General features: G+C 43.4%; 1 protein-coding gene across 2 annotated transcripts in view; it reads left to right on the top strand.

Annotated features, from left to right (window-relative positions):
• Positions 1 to 20,854, top strand: part of AMBRA1 (autophagy and beclin 1 regulator 1) — a 203,837-nt gene that overhangs the window by 147,445 nt on the left and 35,538 nt on the right. For both annotated transcript variants that reach the window (XM_089684559.1, XM_089684560.1), the window contains exons 12-14: positions 9,852 to 9,962; positions 10,414 to 10,602; positions 11,932 to 12,086. In XM_089684559.1, coding sequence (XP_089540685.1) covers positions 9,852 to 9,962; positions 10,414 to 10,602; positions 11,932 to 12,086 — 455 coding nt within the window. The remainder of the gene's footprint in view (positions 1 to 9,851; positions 9,963 to 10,413; positions 10,603 to 11,931; positions 12,087 to 20,854) is intronic.

Below are 20,854 nucleotides of genomic sequence, written 5' to 3'. Positions count from 1 at the left end.
AGGCTTTGTCCCATGGCACTGAATCACCTAGTAGTTAAATGATTAGGGGCAATGGTCCTGAAGCATTTACAAAAATGAGTTAACAGTGGCTCCTCTTATATTTTTCTTGGCAGGTTCCTGTACAGCAGTATAGAATACATACAGAAAGATATGTAGTAAGCGCTTTATCCTAAAATCAGCTATGCACTCAAAGCAACCAATATATGCAGTAAATCAAATGATATAAATTGGTTCAGTGCTTAAATCATATGTAAAACTAAAAATAAATTCAAACAACGTCCATAAAGTCTTATGAATTGTGATCGTAGAAACTAGTAGGTACTGGTGCTCCTTGGAAAATGATAGAAATGCGCACTCACCAGAAATAAATAAGGTATGAGCGTTGTATAAAATCCCTCATCAGAGGTCTGGTCAAAGGTCTGGTCAGCTTGGGCAATCCTCCCTTCCGTGTGATGACAGGACTTCAATGAAGAACAACAAGATCCAGGTAACCAGAGGTTTCCTCAAAGGGGCTGGCTGGAAGGAACTGCCTGTTTACAGGAAAACTTCCACCTCTTGGTATGGTGCCTGGGTCTGAAAATAAGTACTCCTCTTCTGTAGCATAGCTGTGATCGCACAGGAAACTATTGTTTATTTTGCGGGTATCAATGTCCTCCTCCATTGGCAGCCTGTTGACTTTTCTGAATGACTATAGAAAACAGACGAGAACATTGATACCCACAAAATAAACAATAGTTTCCTGTGCGATCACAGCTATGCAACAGAAGAAGAGTACTTATTTTCAGACCCAGGCACCATACCAAGAGGTGGAAGTTTTCCTGTAAACAGGCAGTTCCTTCCAGTCAGCCCCTTTGAGGAAACCTCTGGTTACCTGGATCTTGTTCTTCTTCATTGAAGTCCTGTCATCACACGGAAGGGAGGATTGCCCAAGCTGACCAGACCTTTGACCAGACCTCTGATTAGGTATTTTATACAACGCTCATACCTTATTTATTTCTGGTGAGTGCGCATTTCTATCATTTTCCAAGGAGCACCAGTACCTACTAGTTTCTACAATCACAATTGATAGAATTTATGGACGTTGTTTGAATTTATTTTTAGTGTAGAATACATGTTTATGACTTGAGTACAAGTGGTTTGTAAAGGGGAAGCCGTAATAGATTTAGTCGTCTTCTTTTTTTTTCATAAGTTTTTAAAGTGATCTATGATGTTACTATTTTCACTAAGTTCATACAATTTTCAATTTATAAATATTTAATACAGGGTGCCTATTGAGTCTCTGCTTGCATGGCACTGTGGGATCTCTTAAGACAATTCTGCAGTAGCTGCTTCCTTTTGGACTGTCGCTTTCTGATTAATATGTCATACAGAGTCATATGAGCCAGAGACAGGGAGCATGGTGTGGGCTTCCTAATCATTCAGCTGTGTGTGTGTTTAAGAGTGATGTACAGAAGAGTCAAACAACCTTCAGCATTGTGGTAAGAAACTGCAGAAAAGCCTACAGTTGGCAGACTCTAGAGTTCCATCTGCCTGAGTATGGATGGAAATATGAAATATCCTGTAATATCTCATATTGACTTGACTAAACATGTGACAGTTAACAAAATGTTTAATATCTATATAGACTACTGTGCACAAAAGTTTGTCAGTGAGTTTGTCAGCTCTCACTTGGATGTACTGAGCAGCCTAGATACTGGGCCATACAGAGCAGAAAAGAACTGTAAAAAGTCCTGCGTAACAAAGGTAATAGAACTTTATGAAGATGGAAAAGGTTATAAAAAGATATCCAAAGCCTTGAATATGCCATTCAGTGCTGTTCAATCACTTATTAAGAAGTGGGAAATTTGGAGATCTCTTCATACCAAGCCAAGGTCAGGTAGACCAAGAAAGATTGCTGCCACTACTGAACACAGCTGAAATACAGGCTACTCTGGAAAAAGACTGTATGTTCTTTTTCAAGGAGCACAATAAAATGATACTTGAAGAAAAATGAACTGCATGGTCGAGTTGCCATAAAGAAGCCTTTACTGCGCCAGTGCCACAAAATAGCCTGGTTGTAATATGGCCGACAACACCTTGACTCTCCTCCCAGAGCTTCTGGCACACTGTTATCTGAAGTGATGAGACCAAAATAGAGCTTTATTGTAACAACCATAAGCACATGGTGGTGGTTCAGTGATGTTTTGGTGGTGTGTGACCTCTAAAGACACAGGGAATCTTGGGAAAATTGATGGCAAGGTGAATGCAGCATGTTATTAGAAAATATTAGAAGACAGTTTGCATTCTTCTGCACGAAAGCTGCACATGGGACACTCTTGGACTTTCCAGCACTACAATGGCCAAGTTGATCCTCCAGTGGTTACAGCAGAAAAAGGTGAAGGTTCTGTAGTGGCCATCTCAGTCTCCTAATCTTAATATCATCGAGCTACTCGGGGGACATCTCAAATGTGCAGTTCATGCGAGACAACCAAAGACTTTGCATGATCATGGAGGCATTTTGCGAAGACGATTGGGCAGCTATACCACCTGCAACAATTCAGGGCCTCATAGACAACTACCGTATTTGCCGGCGTATAAGACGACTGGGCGTATAAGACGACCCCCCTACTTTTCCTGCTAAAATTTAGTGTTTGAGCTATACTCGCCGTATAAGACTACCCCTCTTCCAATGCACACCAGTGGCAGGAATAGTGCCCCATCATTGGTATCAGTGGCAGGAATAGTGCCCCATCATTGGTATCAGTGGCAGGAATAGTGCCCCATCATTGGTATCAGTGGCAGGAATAGTGCCCCATCATTGGTATCAGTGGCAGGAATAGTGCCCCATCATTGGTATCAGTGGCAGGAATAGTGCCCCATCATTGGTATCAGTGGCAGGAATAGTGCCCCATCATTGGTATCAGTGGCAGGAATAGTGCCCCATCATTGGCATTAGTGGCAGGAATAGTGCCCCATCATTGGTATCAGTGGCAGGAATAGTGCCCCATCATTAGTATCAGTGGGGGGAATAGTGCCCCATCATTGGTGTCAGTGGGAGGAATGGTGTCCCAACATTGGTGTCAGTGGGAGGAATGGTGTCCCATCATTGGTGTCAGTGGGAGGAATGGTGTCCCATCATTGGTGTCAGTGGGGGGTGGAATAGTGCCCCATCATTGGTGTCAGTGGGGGGGGGGGAATAGTGCCCCATCGTTGATGTCAGTGGGGGGGAGGAATAGTGCCCCATCGTTGGTGTCAGTGGGGGGGAGGAATAGTGCCCCATCATTGGTGTCAGTGGGGGGGAGGAATAGTGCCCCATCGTTGGTGTCAGTGGGAGGAATAGTGCCCCATCATTGGTATCAGTGGGAGGAATAGTGCTCCATCATTGGTATCAGTGACACCAATGATGGGGCACTATTCCTCCCACTGACACTTGCTGACCCTGTTCTCGTATGGTGCTGCTGCAGCCAGCATATGTGGTTGCAGGAGCACCTCTACAGTGACCACTTACCTGCTGGTCCTGCACTCGATTTTCGCGGGGCCGCTCGGCTCCACCCCCTCGCCGGTGATTGGCCGCCTGTGTGCCTTTCCTGAGCTACAGTTCTGGCGGCCAATCACTGGTGAGGAGGCAGAGCCGAGCAGCCGCACGAACATCCAGTGACTGAACTGAAGGCGCAGCCGCGCTTCCTGGACCGGATCGTCGTGGGACCGGAACCAGGTAAGAAACAGCCGCTGCCCACCCCTGTACTTAGTGTCCCTTCCATTGGGGAAGGGGGGGGGGCGGCGGTGGCAACGCGCCGCCCCCCTAAAAAGTGTCAGTATGCCGTATACCGACGTATAAGACGACCCCCGACTTTTGAGAAGATTTTTAAGGGGTAAAAAGTCGTCTTATACGCCGGCAAATACGGTATTTGGAAGATATTTCCCCTCTATTACTGCTTTGGTGATAACACAAATTTCTGCATTTTCCTTAACTTTCAGTCCTCAGAATGTGATACTAGTAAAAATAGGGTGGTTCTCCCCAGCAAGAACTGCAATAAAACCCCCAATCCTTCTTCAAGCTATACAACAGAGAGACACTTTTAGCCCTTAACATCATTTAGAAAAGCAATACACAAAGACTTTATTTTTCTTTCATCAAAAGACTGAAAACTAAGGTTTTGCATTGCCTCTAAACTTTCTCTGAAAAGTTTTTGACAGATATTTGTTGTAGAGGGTTTGTTTCCTGACTGCGGCAAACAGGAGAGAACTTTGTTTGGTATCGAAGCTGCAGTCAATTAGAAGCTTTCTTCAGTACTTGTGTCCAGCTTCATTAAATGTCTGGGTTTGGCAGACCTTTAACACAGAGCTGACCAATTCCTCCACTGACTAGCAGTGGCAGAGAACTATCCAGGGTAGGTGAGATGTTCAGCTTATTAGCAAGATAATTAGACATAAAGCCGGTAAAGTGTAAACATGTTCTACCACAAAACCATGCTGGGAGTAGGGGGGAACCTGGCCTGTTAATCAATATAGCAAATCACAGGTGGATTGCTGAGTTGTAACTGATCTTGGGTCTCTTGCTGTTATTGCTAGGTGGCAGACATTATATCGTTGGCTTTTCTTTGCTATCTTTAAAGGATAAATTCACCTTTTTTTAAAAATACACATTTTTTGCAGGTTCAGAAAAAAAGTGCATTTACTTATTTGTTTTTGCTGGTGTCATGCAGGGCTCCTGCAGACTGTCAATGTCTGTCTGTGTGCCTGTATCTCTTTAATAACATGGCAGCTGGTACAGGGAACTTCTTCCCATACTGCTGTCACACAGAGGGCTAGGATCGCCAAGCCGCTGCAAGAGCAGGAACGCCTTGCAGGTTCCACCCTTAAAACGGGTGGAACATGTACCCAAAGTTGAACTTCTCTTTTTTTTTTTTCTTTTTTTTTTGTTTACAAACGATTTTATTGTATGAAAGTAGACCGTAAAACAACAGCACATTTTCAAATATAACTTTCAGCAATAACAAGGCACTTTTGAATAGTACAATACAGAAAAGTATATTAATGTAAGAAAGAAAAGGAAAAGAGAGAGAAAAGAAAAAAACAAAATTAAGATTGCAGGAACATGAAATGTGTAAACGATGAGGTAGATTAAATGATACATCTGTCAACAATATATGCCATTCAACTTTCACTGGGAATGTTATTAATCATGCAATAAATGTCTACATTCCCTCAACGACTCCCATTTTTAATCAAATAAGTGCATCTTATCTAGTAGGGTATAATGAATGCGTTCCATGAGCATTACAGTATCAATTCTGTGTAAAACGGAGGCCAAGGGTACAGCATTGGACTTCCAATGCAAGGCAATAGACCATAAAGTGGCAATACATATAGTATGTATCAATCTCATAATGGCATCAGAGACCCCCGGGATATGAGCCCCCAGTAAGCAGGTCTGCATAGACAATCGTAGCTGGGTACCCACCAATGAGGTAGCCACCTCAGATATCCTGCACCAAATCACAGATACTATCGGGCAATCCCAAAATATATGAACCAAAGTTCCCGTAAGGCCACAGCCCTGGAAACAGAGGGGGGACTTTTGTGGGAACAATACATGTAGTCTTGATGGTGTATAATACCATCTGGTCAAAATCTTAAGGGCCGTCTCACGAACAGAAAGGGATCTAGAGCACTTACATATGTTATCCACCATGGAATCCCAATCCTCATCCGAAAAGGTGACGCCACTATCCTCCCATTTTTGTCTGTATAAAGGGGGTGTATGAGAGAGACAAGTCAAAGATTGATGATAAAGATCAGAAATAAGACCCCGAACTTCTCTTTTAAACCGTTCTACAGCACTGGTTACAAATCTCACAAATTGGCAAAACACTGTGATTTTTCAATTACATATTGATTCCATCCAAATGACGGCTGGCGTGGGAATGGAACCACGGTAGATGTAGAATGCAGTAGAGGTGCTCACTAGTCTTCAACAGAAGTATGTGTCCAAGGAGTTTACTCTGTCCAAAATTTCGAGTGATCTTGGTCCATCTTTGTAAAGGCCTTGGACACCTTCTCCTGCTCAAAACCTGTGAGTGCCTTTACTACGAGATTAGTGAGATATAGATGTCACAGTGCAAGAACTATCGGTTGTCTTCAGAAAACGGTGGACCATTTCTTGGAGGTGATGTCATTGCTTATGCATGGTACTTGTGCCTTCTCACCAGCTACTCAACCGTACCATGGAGTTGATTTACTAAAATTGGAGAGTGCTAAATTTGGTGTAGCTCTGCATAGAAACCAATCGGCTGCCAGGTTTTATTATGAAAGCTTGATTGAACAAGCTGAAGTTAGAAGCTGATTGGCTACCATGCACAACGGCACCAGATCTTTCACTCTCCAGTTTTAGTAAATCAACCCCATGTCTCTGTATTGGGAGTTCCTCTTTAGGTTTCCTGTATATGCTGTATACCAGCTTTGATTTCCAACAGTTTCTTTTACAGTTGAGTGTCAGCCTGCTAAGCATGTTTTTTTGAATATTGATCGATCAATTGATTAACTTTGTAAATGTTACACCATCCTAAGAGCAATCAGCTTGCTCAGTCGATGATGCTCTATAGACAGCTGTTTTTTTTTTTTAAGCTTTATACATTTTCATTTATTTGGTTAATGTTATGCGGTTTTATATTTGAATGTCATTACCTGTTTGTAGTTGGCTGTAAAACTTTACAAAAAGCTGCCTGTAGTCGATGCTGTGACCCAGAAGTGACCTCTTCTGCTCTGGTTCAGTTCTGCAGATAAAACTGGGACATTAATTAGTTTACTCTCCTAAATGAAAGGGCACCAGCATAGGAATCTCTCTCCATTAAGTGTCTCCATATTGAACGTCCAGCTTTTGTCTAGCTGGAGACGCTGCAAATGAGTTTCCCTAATGAGCCATCAGCCTCATGGGGACAGTTATGCATTGGCGGAGTGTGAAGGCAGCCTAATGGGACCTCCATTAGGAGTGCTTGTCTGCTGCAATCACCCCCTTCCTTGCCATTAGGCAGCTTTTGGAGTGTGCAGCCTCTAGGGCTTCGGAGTGATCGGCTGGCTGAGACATGTTCCACTGACCCCTCCATCTCCCTGTCTGTTCCCTTTTCAGAGTTTTCAGGGCATGAAAGTCCTGAGTAAGCTGCACGGGGTCTTTTATCTCATGACTTGGCTTCTGATAGAAGTGTAGCACAGCAGAAAGTAACCCATATAACCCTTTTAGGCTCTAGAAATCCTTGTACCTGTTTTCAGCTTGTGGCAGAGGGGAAAGTGTATTTTGAAAGAAAAATAAAAACAAAACCTATTTAGTATATCTCTGGAATGCATGCAGTTTTTTGCCTTGTTTTTTTTTTTTCTATTCTTATTATATTACAGGATTTATATAGTGCCCACAGTTTGCGCATCATTTTACGACATGAGGGCAGACAGTATAGTTTCAATACGGGAGGAATCCGAGGGCTCACTAGAGCTTACAATCTAAAAGGGAGTGTCGTGATACAAAAGGTAATAACTGTGGAGGATGAGATGATGGAGAAAATGGAAATGCAGTCGTTAGGTGGAGGCGGGATGGTCTTTTCTGAAGAGAAGGGTTTTTAGGGTTCACCTAAAGGTGGACATAGTAGGAGATAGCCAGACAGATTGGGGTAGGGAGTTCCATAGGATGGGAGAGGCGAGCATGGGATGAGGTGACAAGGGAGCCAGAGAGCAGGAGGTCTTGGGTGGAGCAAAGCGAACTAGTTGGTTGATATTTGGAGACCAGGTTGGTGATGTAGCTGGGGGCAGAGTTGTGGATGGCTTTGTAAGTTATTGTTAGTATTTTTAATTGAATTCATGGGGTGAGTGGCAGTCAGTGGAGGGGTTGGCAGGGCGGGATAGCAGACACTGAACGGTTGGTGAGTCTGACAGCAGCATTCATGATGGACTGAAGGGGGGGTTAGCCTATGTAAAGGTATTCCAATGAGGAGGTAATTGCCGTTATCGAGACAGGAGATGACCAGGGATTGAATTAGCTTTGTGGTGTCATTGGTTAAGAGGTGTATTTTTTACATGTTTCAGAGGTTGAAGCTGCAAGCTTTAAACAGTAGTTGAATGTGGAGCCGAAAGGAGAGTTCAGAGTCCAGGATAACACCTAGCACCCTAGCATGGGGGGATAGGTTGATGATTGTGCCATCGACCTTGATGGAGAAGTCACGGGAAAGGAAACATGGGGGAGGAAATAGGAGCTCGGTTTTGGATAGACTGAATTTGAGGAAGTGATGTGACATCCAGACTGATCCCTTTAAACACGCGGCATGTACAGAGGAATAACTGTTAACCTGCTAGGAATATAGTGTGCTTCTGCATTCCTCTTTGACATGACAACACATCTATAACCGCTTTTACAAATGGTGTCAGCCCTGCCTACCTAATTTCTGATGTATTACAAAGATCATAGACCATTCGCTCATCTTCTCTTGTGCACAGGCGGAAAGCACAAGTAGTTATTAGTTCACAAAGTTTCTGTCAAAAATCAACAGGTATTTTCATGCTACTAAATATATAACAAAACACTTTCAGTGATATATCTGGCCGCCCAGGGGGAAGCCAAGAAGAGAAGTTATTTGTTAGGGTTTGTATCTACTAGTAGGATAAATAAATACAAAAAATGACTGAAGCACAAGTAGTAAAATATATTGATCTCTTCTTTTTCACAAATCTGTGTGTAAATTTGCAAAGCCTACCCTGAATCCTGACATCTGAATCGTAAGCGCATTCCCTTTGGTGAATGATGCTGAAACACAATGAACAAAACACCGCTGTGACATTTGTGCCGGGTGTGCTGGTTGAAACGACAGCACAATGTAGTGATGTCACTGATTCATGGGATCTAGCACATCTTCGCCAAGCTTTTCATCACTAGCACTGCCTGATTCCACTCAGCACTACCCAGCCCTATGCAATGTTATGCAAACGAACCTTTAGGACTCAGGTTCTGGGAACTTGTAGGACAACTGTTTAAACTTTTTGAGAATATTTTTCATATTTATGAAGATATGCAGTTCTTTAGGACACGTGGTTAAGTACTTCTGAATGCTGCCGAGAGTTTGCAAAGGTTACTTAGCATGGAATATAAGACCATACATGCATAAATCTAATGGAATTTTCCCTGCCCTTGCCTCCCCTGCTATTGTATTCAGACATTTGCCGAACCTACAACAGTAACTGCATCTGATAGAAAACAATTGCTGTTCGGCAGACAATTGTTCACTCGGCTCTTTCGTGTTTTCAAATGACGTTTGTCAAACCAGGTTGGGCAACAGGACTACCCACAACCTAAATTTCATCCAATACTGAAGAAACTGGCTGTAATTTGTGCTGTGTATAGCTTGGATTAGAACCTTTAGTCGTACATTAAGTCAGCCATAAACATTAATGAAGCAGTCAGGCCTTCATACATGATGCCAACATCTTTGTTTTCCACACCATACAGTTCCTCTTTTTAGGTCTCATGTATATATTCTTTTTAAAGTAAATTTAAATCCAGTCGCCAAAATCTCATGTAAGCTGTAAGATGTTATGATTTCAAAAGTAATTTTCAAGCAATTCAGATCTGCAGCTTTCATTAAAATACCTGGTAAATCTGAGAATAAAATGTGATCTGCTATAGTGCAGAGTGGTTCACCTGCCTCCTTGGGTTTGTCTTAACTAGAACAACAAATTTCATGGTGGATGATCAGTTCTCATGGCACCCTGAGCGAAAGAACAACATTTATATGGCAGTATTATTCATTTTAAATTTCCCTCATACTTCTACAAATGTAAAATGGAGCTGTTGGATCTATTCAGTTGAAGTGAGTGTTGTGCTTTTTCGATAGGTGCCGTGATTGGAGATGGACAGTCTGCTGTGGCCAGTAATATTGCAAACACAACCTACAGACTGCAGTGGTGGGACTTCACTAAATATGATTTACCAGAGATCAGTAATGGTAAGTGGCTTTTGCAGTGACTGTCGGACCCTTTTTTAAATTATTTTTTTTCCCCTACTTTATTGCCCATACTGCTACAGTGTCTAAATGGTTAGCACTTCCGCCTGGCAGTAGTAGGGTCCTTGCTTCAAATCCCAACCACGGCACCACCTGCCTGGAGTTTGCATGTTCTCCCTGTGTCTGTGTGGGTTTCCTCCGGGTACTCCGGTTCGTTCCTACACTCCAAAGACATGCTGGTAGGTTAATTGGTTCATATCTAAATTGGCCGTAGTATGTGTATGTATGAATGAATGTGAGTTAGGGACCTTGGATTGCACCCTCCTTCGGGACTGATGTGAATGTACTCTATCAATATATAGTGTGTCTGTAAAAGTGCTGCGTAAGTTGACAGCGCTACATAAGTACCTGCAATAAAACAAATAATAGAATTGCTTTTTGCCCATTTCTGCAGCTACGGCTAATGTGCTTGTTCAGAACTGCAAGATCTATAACGATGCCAGTTGTGACATCTCTGCTGATGGGCAGCTACTTGCAGCCTTCATCCCAAGCAGCCAGCGAGGATTCCCTGATGAAGGCATATTAGCTGTCTATTCCTTGGCTCCGCACAACCTGGGTGAAATCCTCTTCACCAAGCGTTTTGGTAAGATGTCATCTGGAACTTGACATATCTTTTTTTTTTTTTTTTTTTTTTTGTACTCTGATCATAGTGTTGAACAGTGATGAAAGCGTTTTTAATCCCAGTAGCATCCAGATTCCTCCTTTTCATTTTCTGTCCTGCACTGCATTGCTTTCTCTTCATATCTACTGCTGGAACCTATAGGAGCAGACCTTTCTGGCACTTCTGGTCCAAGGTTTCCAATGCAGTTCAGACTTTTTCATCCTTTTTGATTAGAGACCTCATGGATGGAACAGAAAATAGTGTCTGTTTTTGCTGTTGACACTAATTATGCAGAATTGTAGTGTCCAACTTCCTTCCCTTAATTAAGGTTTACAACTGTTGTTTTATAAGCATCTGTGTCTTCACTGGGGAGACTTTCCCTCACCACCCCTCTCCATGGCGGTTGTCACTAAGACACAAGGTGAAAGGAAATCCCGATGTTGACATTTTTCAGTAGTAAAAAAAAAAATTCCAAAACTTGATGAAGCACCTGCCCCAGTGATAGCTCTCAAATGTAAGATTTCCCCTTAATTTGAATAGATTTCCTGTCATGTCATTGGTAAATGAAATGAGGGTAAATGTCTCCAGAAGGATGTGTTTGAGTCCATCTCACACATGTATTTCAAAAGCAAATCTTACAAAATAACGCATATCCAATGGTGGTATTGTCCAAACATCTGATAAAGGGAAATTTAACACTCAATTTCCATTGACTCTAAGGGTGCATTTCCACTTGTGAATGCACCCTGCCTGCAATAATATGCAAGAACCCCACTGGGGCTTCCAACAATTAGCTGCGAGAGGCAGCCCTATTGAAATTAATGGAAGGTTGCTCGCTCCTGCAGCCAATCACACCCATCTCTCATGCAACAATCATATGCAGCTGATCAGAGCAACTGATCACTCGCGTTTCATTGCCGCATTAGAGGTTGCATGCAAGTGGGCATGACTAGCTGCAGCAGCCTTCCATTGCTTTCGTTAGAGATGCCTCTTTCAGCAAATCACTGGAACCCGCACTGGGGTTCTCTCATATATTCGCAGGTCGGGTGCGTTTTCAAGTGTGAGTGCACCCTAATCAGTGCAACCTGATGTTTGGAGGACATGCAAGTCCTTTTTTACAAAGGTTATTACTTTGATGAAATACTTGATTATCCTTGAAACCATAGTTTTCCATACACTAGTAAACCGAAGTTGTGTAAGGAGTGCTGGCATTCTCTTGACCTGATCTCTCGGGAACAGACTGCAAAGAGAATCGGAAATCTTGAAAATCTAACATTTCATTAGATGTTTGACTACATCATCTCTGTGCAGGTCCCAATGCCATCTCTGTAAGTTTGTCCCCGATGGGCCGGTATGTGATGGTTGGCCTGGCCTCACGCAGAATCCTGCTGCATCCTTCCACAGAACACATGGTGGCTCAGGTCTTCCGGCTGCAAAAACCACACGGAGGAGAGACGTCTATGAGGGTGAGTTCTTGTGTTCCTTTCCAATTTGCATTTTCTTTAGTGAATGTGTCATGGCTCTGTTTATTGTTGATGATCAATGATAGATAGCAGGTAAAATAAAACCGTGAACTGTTGAAGAGGAGCATGGAGGCTGCCTTACTGACCTCTCCTGAAGATGCTGTCATGCTAACTCACACAAGCACAGGGAGAACATGGCACCACCTGCCTGGAGTTTGCCTGTTCTCCCTGTACTTGCGTGAGTTTCCTCCGGTTTCCTTCCACACTCCAAAGACATGCTGTCCTATTGGAAGGTTATCGGTTACTACCAGTAACCACGGTTAAGAGGGTGAAGGAATATTGGCCATCAGGACCATATTGCATACTGGGATAGTCCCAAAAGCGAATGTTACTTACCTAGAGATAGGTGGTCATGAAATGATGGCGAGTTAACATCTACAGTCAGGTCCATAAATATTGGGACATCAACACAATTCTAACATTTTTGGCTCTATACACCACCACAATGGATTTGAAATGAAACAAACAAGATGTGCTTTAACTGCAGACTGTAAGCTTTAATTTCAGGGTATTTACATCCAAATCAGGTGAACGGTGTAGGAGTTACAACAGTTTGCATATGTGCCTCCCACTTGTTAAGGGACCAAAAGTAATGGGACAGTTGGCTTCTCAGCTGTTCAATGGCCAGATGTGTGTTATTCCCTCATTATCCCAATTACAATGAGCAGATATAAAGTCCAGAGTTCATTTCAAGTGTGCTATTTGCATTTAGAATCTGTTGCAGTCAACTCTCAAGATGAGATCCAAAGAGCTGTCACTATCAGTGAAGCAAGCCATCATTAGGCTGAAAAAACAAAACAAACCCATCAGAGAGATAGCAAAAACATTAGGCGTGGCCAAAACAACTGTTTGGAACATTCTTAAAAAGAAGGAACGCACCAGTGAGCTCAGCAACACCAAAAGACCCGGAAGAACACGGAAAACAACTGTGGTGGATGACCGAAGAATTCTTTCCCTGGTGAAGAAAACACCCTTCACAACAGTTGGCCAGATCAAGAACACTCTCCAGGAGGTAGGTGTATGTGTGTCAAAGTCAACAATCAAGAGAAGACTTCACCAGAGTGAATACAGAGGATTCACCACAAGATGTTAACCATTGGTGAGCCTCAAAAACAGGAAGGTCAGATTAGAGTTTGCCAAACGACATCTAAAAAAAGCCTTCACAGTTCTGGAACAACATCCTATGGACAGATGAGACCGAGATCAACTTGTACCAGAGTGATGGGAAGAGAAGAGTATGGAGAAGGAAAGGAACTGCTCATGATCCTAAGCATACCACCTCATCAGTGAAGCATGGTGGTGGTAGTGTCATGGCGTGGGCATGTATGGCTGCCAATGGAACTGCTTCTCTTGTATTTATTGATGATGTGACTGCTGACAAAAGCAGCAGGATGAATTGTGAAGTGTTTTGGGCAATATTATCTGCTCATATTCAAGCAAATGATCAGAACTCATTGGACGCCGCTTCACTGTGCAGATGGACAATGACCCAAAGCATACTGCAAAAGCAACCAAAGAGTATTTTAAGGGAAAGAAGTGGAATGTTATGCAATGGCCAAGTCAATCACCTGACCTGAATCCGATTGAGCATGCATTTCACTTGCTGAAGACAAAACTGAAGGGAAAATGCCCCAAGAACAAGCAGGAACTGAAGACAGTTGCAGTAGAGGCCTGGCAGAGCATCACCAGGGATGAAACCCAGCGTCTGGTGATGTCTATGCGTTCCAGACTTCAGGCTGTAATTGACTGCAAAGGATTTGCAACCAAGTATTAAACAGTGAAAGTTTGATTTATGATTATTATTCTGTCCCATTACTTTTGGTCCCTTAACAAGTGTGAGGCACATATGCAGACTGTTGTAATTCCTACACCGTTCACCTGATTTGTATGTAAATGCCCTCAAATTAAAGCTGACAGTCTGCAGTTAATGCACATCTTGTTCGTTTCATTTCAAATCCATTGTGGTGGTGTATTGAGCCAAAAATGTTAGAATTGTGTCGATGTCCCAATATTTATGGACCTGACTGTATGTGGGGCTCCAGTGTGAACACAGTGAAGCACTTGTGATTTCAGTATGGAGGTTCACCATTAAAGACACAGCACCATTGCACTAAATATTCACGTTGGGACTGAATACTATTATTGTATTTGAATTTTGTTCATTTTTATCACTTTAATTTGCACATTGGATTTAGTCCATTTGTGACCTTAGCACGGTCCATTTGAAATATTTAGGATTTTGTGTATAGGAGTTCACAGTTAGGACTGCTGCTATATATATATATATATATATATATATATATATATATATATATATATATATATATATATATATATATATATATATATATATATTATAATTTTTTTTCCCAAGCGCAACAGCACCCCCTTTCTTTCAATATAATGCTAACTCTCTGGCTTCAATTACTATACAGTATTTATAAAGCACCAGCAGTTTGCTCAGCGCTGTACATTACAAAGGGAGACAGAACATGGGACAGTACAATAACAATATAATGTGATACACGAGGTGTTCGAGGGCCCTGCTCCAATCCTCTGAGTCACTGGCCTGTATTATACAGATGATTCAGTAGGTTTTGAAACCAGAGAGAGCCAGTCCACTATCATTTTCAGGCACTGTAGGAATACTTGTCTCAAAAATATGAGTAATGAAAAACAGGGAGAGAGAGAGAGAAATATATATGTCAGAGGAAAGGCAGCAGTAGTATAGTTGTTCAAAAGAGAGAGAGAGAAATTATTGTTTTAGGAGAAATAGGTAAAAATGAGAACTCATATCTGGTGAGACTGCAGGATACCACAGGAGTGGTGTACACAACCTTAACACATCACATGTGGAGAATGCATCTAGTAGTCAGCAATGTTATGTCTCCATTTGCGAGGTTCACCCCTCTATTTGTACTGGTAACCATTATCACAGAGGCGGTCCAAAATTTTAGAGGTGAGCGGAAATCTTCCAATGGGGACACTTGTCTAAGAGAAGGATTGCTCTTACTTTGGGGGTTCCCACTAACTTACTTTTGCATCTCTGGCGCAATAAATTAAAATTTTGCAAATGGTACATAATTGTCAAAAACCCTTCTCTACCATATTCAAGTTCAAACAAAAATGTTTTGACTCTAAATACATTTTAATACTTTAAAAAAAAAAAAAAAGATTTTCAGTTTTAGTCTGTTTGCTGTGAGGACAGTGTTACTAATGCTGCATACGATTCCGGCTGCGTCAGGTTTATTTTTATGTAATGTGGAGTCTCAGATTTTCTTGTTTTCTTTGTAGCGTATGATCATCCAGGGCTTCGCACACTTTCAATCACCACTTTCAGCCTGTTCATACTGGCTGGATTTAAATACACTGTCTTCGCGCCCTGCTGCCTGTTAGTAAATGTGAGATTCCCCAAAGCCCATTAGCTTGTGCATAACCGTGATGTTTTCAGACCTCCGCTGAGATGCCAGAAATAACTTGGCATGCAGGCGGGTAGTCCAGTAACTCAGCAAACGCTGGCTGGCTGGCTGTGCCTCTGTAGGAATCTGAATACATGCCAAGCCTCCCTCCCTCTTCTAGTTTCAGTGAATCCGTTTCCTGATTTTGATCCATCCCTGACACCAAGGCCTCAGTATCCGCCCTCTACCCTCCTCACAGATGCCAAGCACAGAGCTTACAGAAAAGTCCATAGCCCCGCGCTTCCACAGACCTAAAAAAAAGGCACCAGTATTCCCCAGCATTTGTCAGCGCCCATCATGTAGCCCTCTTCCTGGAGTCTTCGGAAAAAATGACTGTGTTGTGCCATGATATTCTCCTCTCTAGCTCCCTCATCTCCTCCTCTCTAGCTCCCTCTTCACCTCCTCCCACGTTTGCCTCCAGGACTTCTCCAGAGCCTCTCCCATCCTCTGGAACTCCCTACCGCAGCATGTCCGATCACCCTGTCTGCCATTAGGCGATCTTTGAAAACTCACTTCTTCAGGGAAGCCTACCCCACCTCCACCTAGAACTGTACTTGAATCGCCTCTACCAGACCATCCCCCGCAGCTATCACCTTTTGTATCACCTCCCCCTTCCTTTAGATTGTAAGCTCCATGAGCCGGGCCCTCCTATTCCTTCTGTACTGAAATGTATTGTAATTGTACTGTCTCCCTTATATTGTAAAGCACTGAGCAAACTGTTGGCGCTATATAAATCCTGTATAATAAGCCATCTGCCAGATAGTGTTGCCAGTCTATTGCTCCCATGATGTCTTTGGCAGGTGTTTTTTGGCTTTTTTTTTTTTTTTTTGGGACATTTTTGTCTATCATGGGATATGCCATTATTTGTTTGGCGTGAGATTTATTTTCAGGCATGTTTTAAGGGATTCTATCCAGTTTTTTTCTTTTCAGGCCCAAACTTGGAGCCCCCTAAAAAGGATCACTGATCCCTTCTACATTACTGCCGGTAGCATTTAAAATGCGTTTATGAATATTTAAACTCTTTGCCCATGACATGTAGGTTGTCGTTGTCATTGTCAGCAAAAGGGTTAAAGGAAACTATCATGTTTTGAGTCAGTTTTATTTTAATTGTTCAGTCTTTAAACTGTTTTATATATATTTTTGGGGATAAATTGTACACACAGTGCAGTGCTTTACAATACTGTACATTCACACAAGTCTCTGCCCTGCAAGAAACTTACAATCTAAGGTCCTATCACACATATATACATGCACACACGTACTAGGGCCATATTGGACAGAAACCAATGAACCTACCAGTACATTTTTGGAATATGGGAGATAACCAGACTGCCCATAGGAAACCCACACAAGTACAAGTCCATGCAGATGGTGACCTGGCTGGGATTCTGAGTATCTCAGTGTAGCAAGGCTGAATTTCAAACAACTAAGCCTCTGTACTGCCTGCATATAAGCATTCAATATGACACGGAATTCCCAAAGCACAATGGGCTAGCTAAAGATTCAGAGGTTTGTGGCTTTTTTTTTTTTTCTCTTTGAAATCTTCAACTGAGCCATACCATAAAGAATGAATCTTATTTAAAGCTCAACTCTGGAACAAATAGAATCCATATAGTGGGGTTCCTCTGCACTGCAAGGGTTAAATGCTTATTATTTCTAGGGTTAGAGGCAGAGGATATATTTACCTTCCCACAGCTCCAGCTCTGTCCTATTTTTCCTGAAGGTCTGGCTCGTGGGCCATCCCTCGGCATCATCATGTACATTATAGGGCTATTTAACCCTGCATTGTATGAGGAAAAGGCAAGCTTACAACCATGGCTGTGGCAGCTTGGAGAGGAAGCTGTGTTGACCTGGAGAGGTAGACTGCTGGAGCACTGAATAAGTTGTGTCCTCCTTCGAGCACTCCTATATATAACAAGCATCTTAAGTGTTACTAAACCCAGGACCCCGCATTCACTATATCTGGTCTCCCCGGGCCCCGCATTCACTATATCTGGTCTCCCCGGGCCCCGCATTCACTATATCTGGTCTCCCCGGGCCCCGCATTCACTATATCTGGTCTCCCCGGGCCCCGCATTCACTATATCTGGTCTCCCCGGGCCCCGCATTCACTATATCTGGTCTCCCCGGGCCCCGCATTCACTATATCTGGTCTCCCCGGGCCCCGCATTCACTATATCTGGTCTCCCCGGGCCCCGCATTCACTATATCTGGTCTCCCCGGGCCCCGCATTCACTATATCTGGTCTCCCCGGGCCCCGCATTCACTATATCTGGTCTCCCCGGGCCCCGCATTCACTATATCTGGTCTCCCCGGGCCCCGCATTCACTATATCTGGTCTCCCCGGGCCCCGCATTCACTATATCTGGTCTCCCCGGGCCCCGCATTCACTATATCTGGTCTCCCCGGGCCCCGCATTCACTATATCTGGTCTCCCCGGGCCCCGCATTCACTATATCTGGTCTCCCCGGGCCCCGCATTCACTATATCTGGTCTCCCCGGGCCCCGCATTCACTATATCTGGTCTCCCCGGGCCCCGCATTCACTATATCTGGTCTCCCCGGGCCCCGCATTCACTATATCTGGTCTCCCCGGGCCCCGCATTCACTATATCTGGTCTCCCCGGGCCCCGCATTCACTATATCTGGTCTCCCCGGGCCCCGCATTCACTATATCTGGTCTCCCCGGACCCCGCATTCACTATATCTGGTCTCCCCGGACCCCGCATTCACTATATCTGGTCTCCCCGGACCCCGCATTCACTATATCTGGTCTCCCCGGACCCCGCATTCACTATATCTGGTCTCCCCGGACCCCGCATTCACTATATCTGGTCTCCCCGGACCCCGCATTCACTATATCTGGTCTCCCCGGACCCCGCATTCACTATATCTGGTCTCCCCGGACCCCGCATTCACTATATCTGGTCTCCCCGGGCCCCGCATTCACTATATCTGGTCTCCCCGGGCCCCGCATTCACTATATCTGGTCTCCCCGGGCCCCGCATTCACTATATCTGGTCTCCCCGGGCCCCGCATTCAGTATATCTGGTCTCCCCGGGCCCCGCATTCACTATATCTGGTCTCCCCGGACCCCGCATTCACTATATCTGGTCTCCCCGGACCCCGCATTCACTATATCTGGTCTCCCCGGACCCTGCCTGCTTTCACTATATCTGGTCTCCCATAGTACACAGAACATGGAAATGCAATTATTTTAGTACGTATAAACTGCTAAATACATTTTCTCATCCGCAGTATATAGCAGTCTTGTAACTTTTAACAGTGTTTGAGTAATTTTAACTTATATTTTTACATATGTTTGTAAATGCATTCTAAAAAGTTAGATTTTTATTTTTAAAAACATACAGTATATTTGGAATGTATTTTTTAAAAATATTTTTCATATATATTGTAATAAAAACGCATTTCAACATTGTGTGTGTGTGTATATATGTGTGTGTGTGTGTGTGTGTGTGTATATGTGTGTGTGTGTATATATATGTGTGTGTGTGTGTGTGTATATATGTGTGTGTGTGTGTGTATATATATGTGTGTGTGTGTGTGTGTGTGTGTATAAATAAATATATTTTGAAATCTATTGAATACGGCCAAAATTGTAGCATTTCAAATATATGCCAATATATTTGGGAAGAATATTTTTAAAATCTATTTTTCTTCCATATGAGAAGCAGTGACAATAGGTGTAGACAAATCTATCAGAGGAAGATGAAGAAAGGCTAATGATAAAGTCTGTTATAGAGGTGAAGTACATTTATCACTGAAGGCCGATGGTAGGCCGATGTTACACTTTAAGTGAAATGAATGGTTGTGTTTCTAGCGGTTTGCTGGTCAGCACAGTAGTAAACCAAGAATCTGACAAGTGCATTTGTCCTTGCAAAGATAAATTTGCGGAAAATGCTTGTGCTCTTAGTAAGTACTTCTCATGTACGCAGAACTACCTTCTCCATAGTAGAATATTGAGCCGCGATATTTCTCATGGAACCTTTTGCCTTGTCACTGTTTCTGGTGCAGATTCTTTTAGTCCTTTTTCGGCTTAATGGTCCCTTAATATTGAAGGGTGGAATGAGTGGCAGCTGACCCGACAGGTAATTACGTTGAACCTGCAGTGTTAAGGATTCGGCTCGCTGGTCATGGTCGGCAGGTCAGTGCTCTAATTACAAGGAGTTGTTTGCAACCTGACACTGGTGCCATGGCAACCGCACCCACTGGGGACCGTTGGGGTGAGCTTGAAGTGCTATATGTGGGTGCGGAGCAAAGGAGCAATTGAGGCTGCAGGGCACAGGTGTGGGATTATGAGAGCGATGCTCGTGGCACCATCGGGTTGGAGGTTTTTAAGGCAACGCTGCAGGCCGTGATGGAGGGCTTTGCGAATGACATTTACAAAGAGAAGAGGACGCAGGCTGGCTGGTGACTGGGAATTTTACAATTGCACAGGCGGTGCCACTGATTATCTCTTCTAAAGTTCCAATCTTGTTAATTCTGTATAGAGCAGTGTCATGCGATTAGAAGCCGCTTCCTCAGTAATTATGACACATGCGGCCTCCGCACAGGGGTTGCATGGATAAGCCTTTATTGGCATCATGAGCCTAAAAGCTCTCTGGGGATCTAATGTACGCGTGGAAGGAGCGGAGGTTAGATGCTGAAAGCAGGCGCAGACTCTGGAGCTTAATGACCAGTTTAGAAAACTAAAACAAACTCAAAGTACCGAGGAGAGCTTAATATCTCAAAGAACGCCGTTGGACACACTGTCCTTATATTAAATGATCTTGTAATATTCTGCAGTTCTCTTTCTGATAACAGACATGGTTCCCAGAGAGCCGGCCCATAGAAGCACTGTAGCTAAGTGCCTAGCATCACTAGGGTCATGGTTTTGAATCCAAACCATGGCACTACCTGTGCAGATATTGTATGTTCTCCCTGTGCCTAGGGGTTCTTCAGTTTCCTCCCACACTCTAAAGGCACGGCATTGGGTAAATTGGCTCCTGTCTAAGTTGGCCCTAGTATGTGTATGTGGGGGCTTTAAACCGTAAGCTCCTTGAGGGCAGGGACTGATGTGAATGTACAAAATAAATATATATTATGAGTGTACCTGCAAGAAAATAAATAGAATCCCCAAGAGTTGAATACAACTGAATGAGCACACACGAGAACACGAACTCGCATGCACACATGAGAACACACACACACACACACACACACGAGAACACGAACATGATCATGAACACACGAG

This window comes from Staurois parvus, unplaced genomic scaffold (genome assembly GCF_062004578.1).
Source record: "Staurois parvus isolate SC_StPar_1 unplaced genomic scaffold, SC_StPar_1.0 ptg000350l, whole genome shotgun sequence".
Taxonomy (NCBI): Eukaryota; Metazoa; Chordata; class Amphibia; order Anura; family Ranidae; genus Staurois; species Staurois parvus.
Note: the sequence above shows the minus strand (reverse complement) of the source record. Positions and strands in the feature narration are given on the sequence as shown.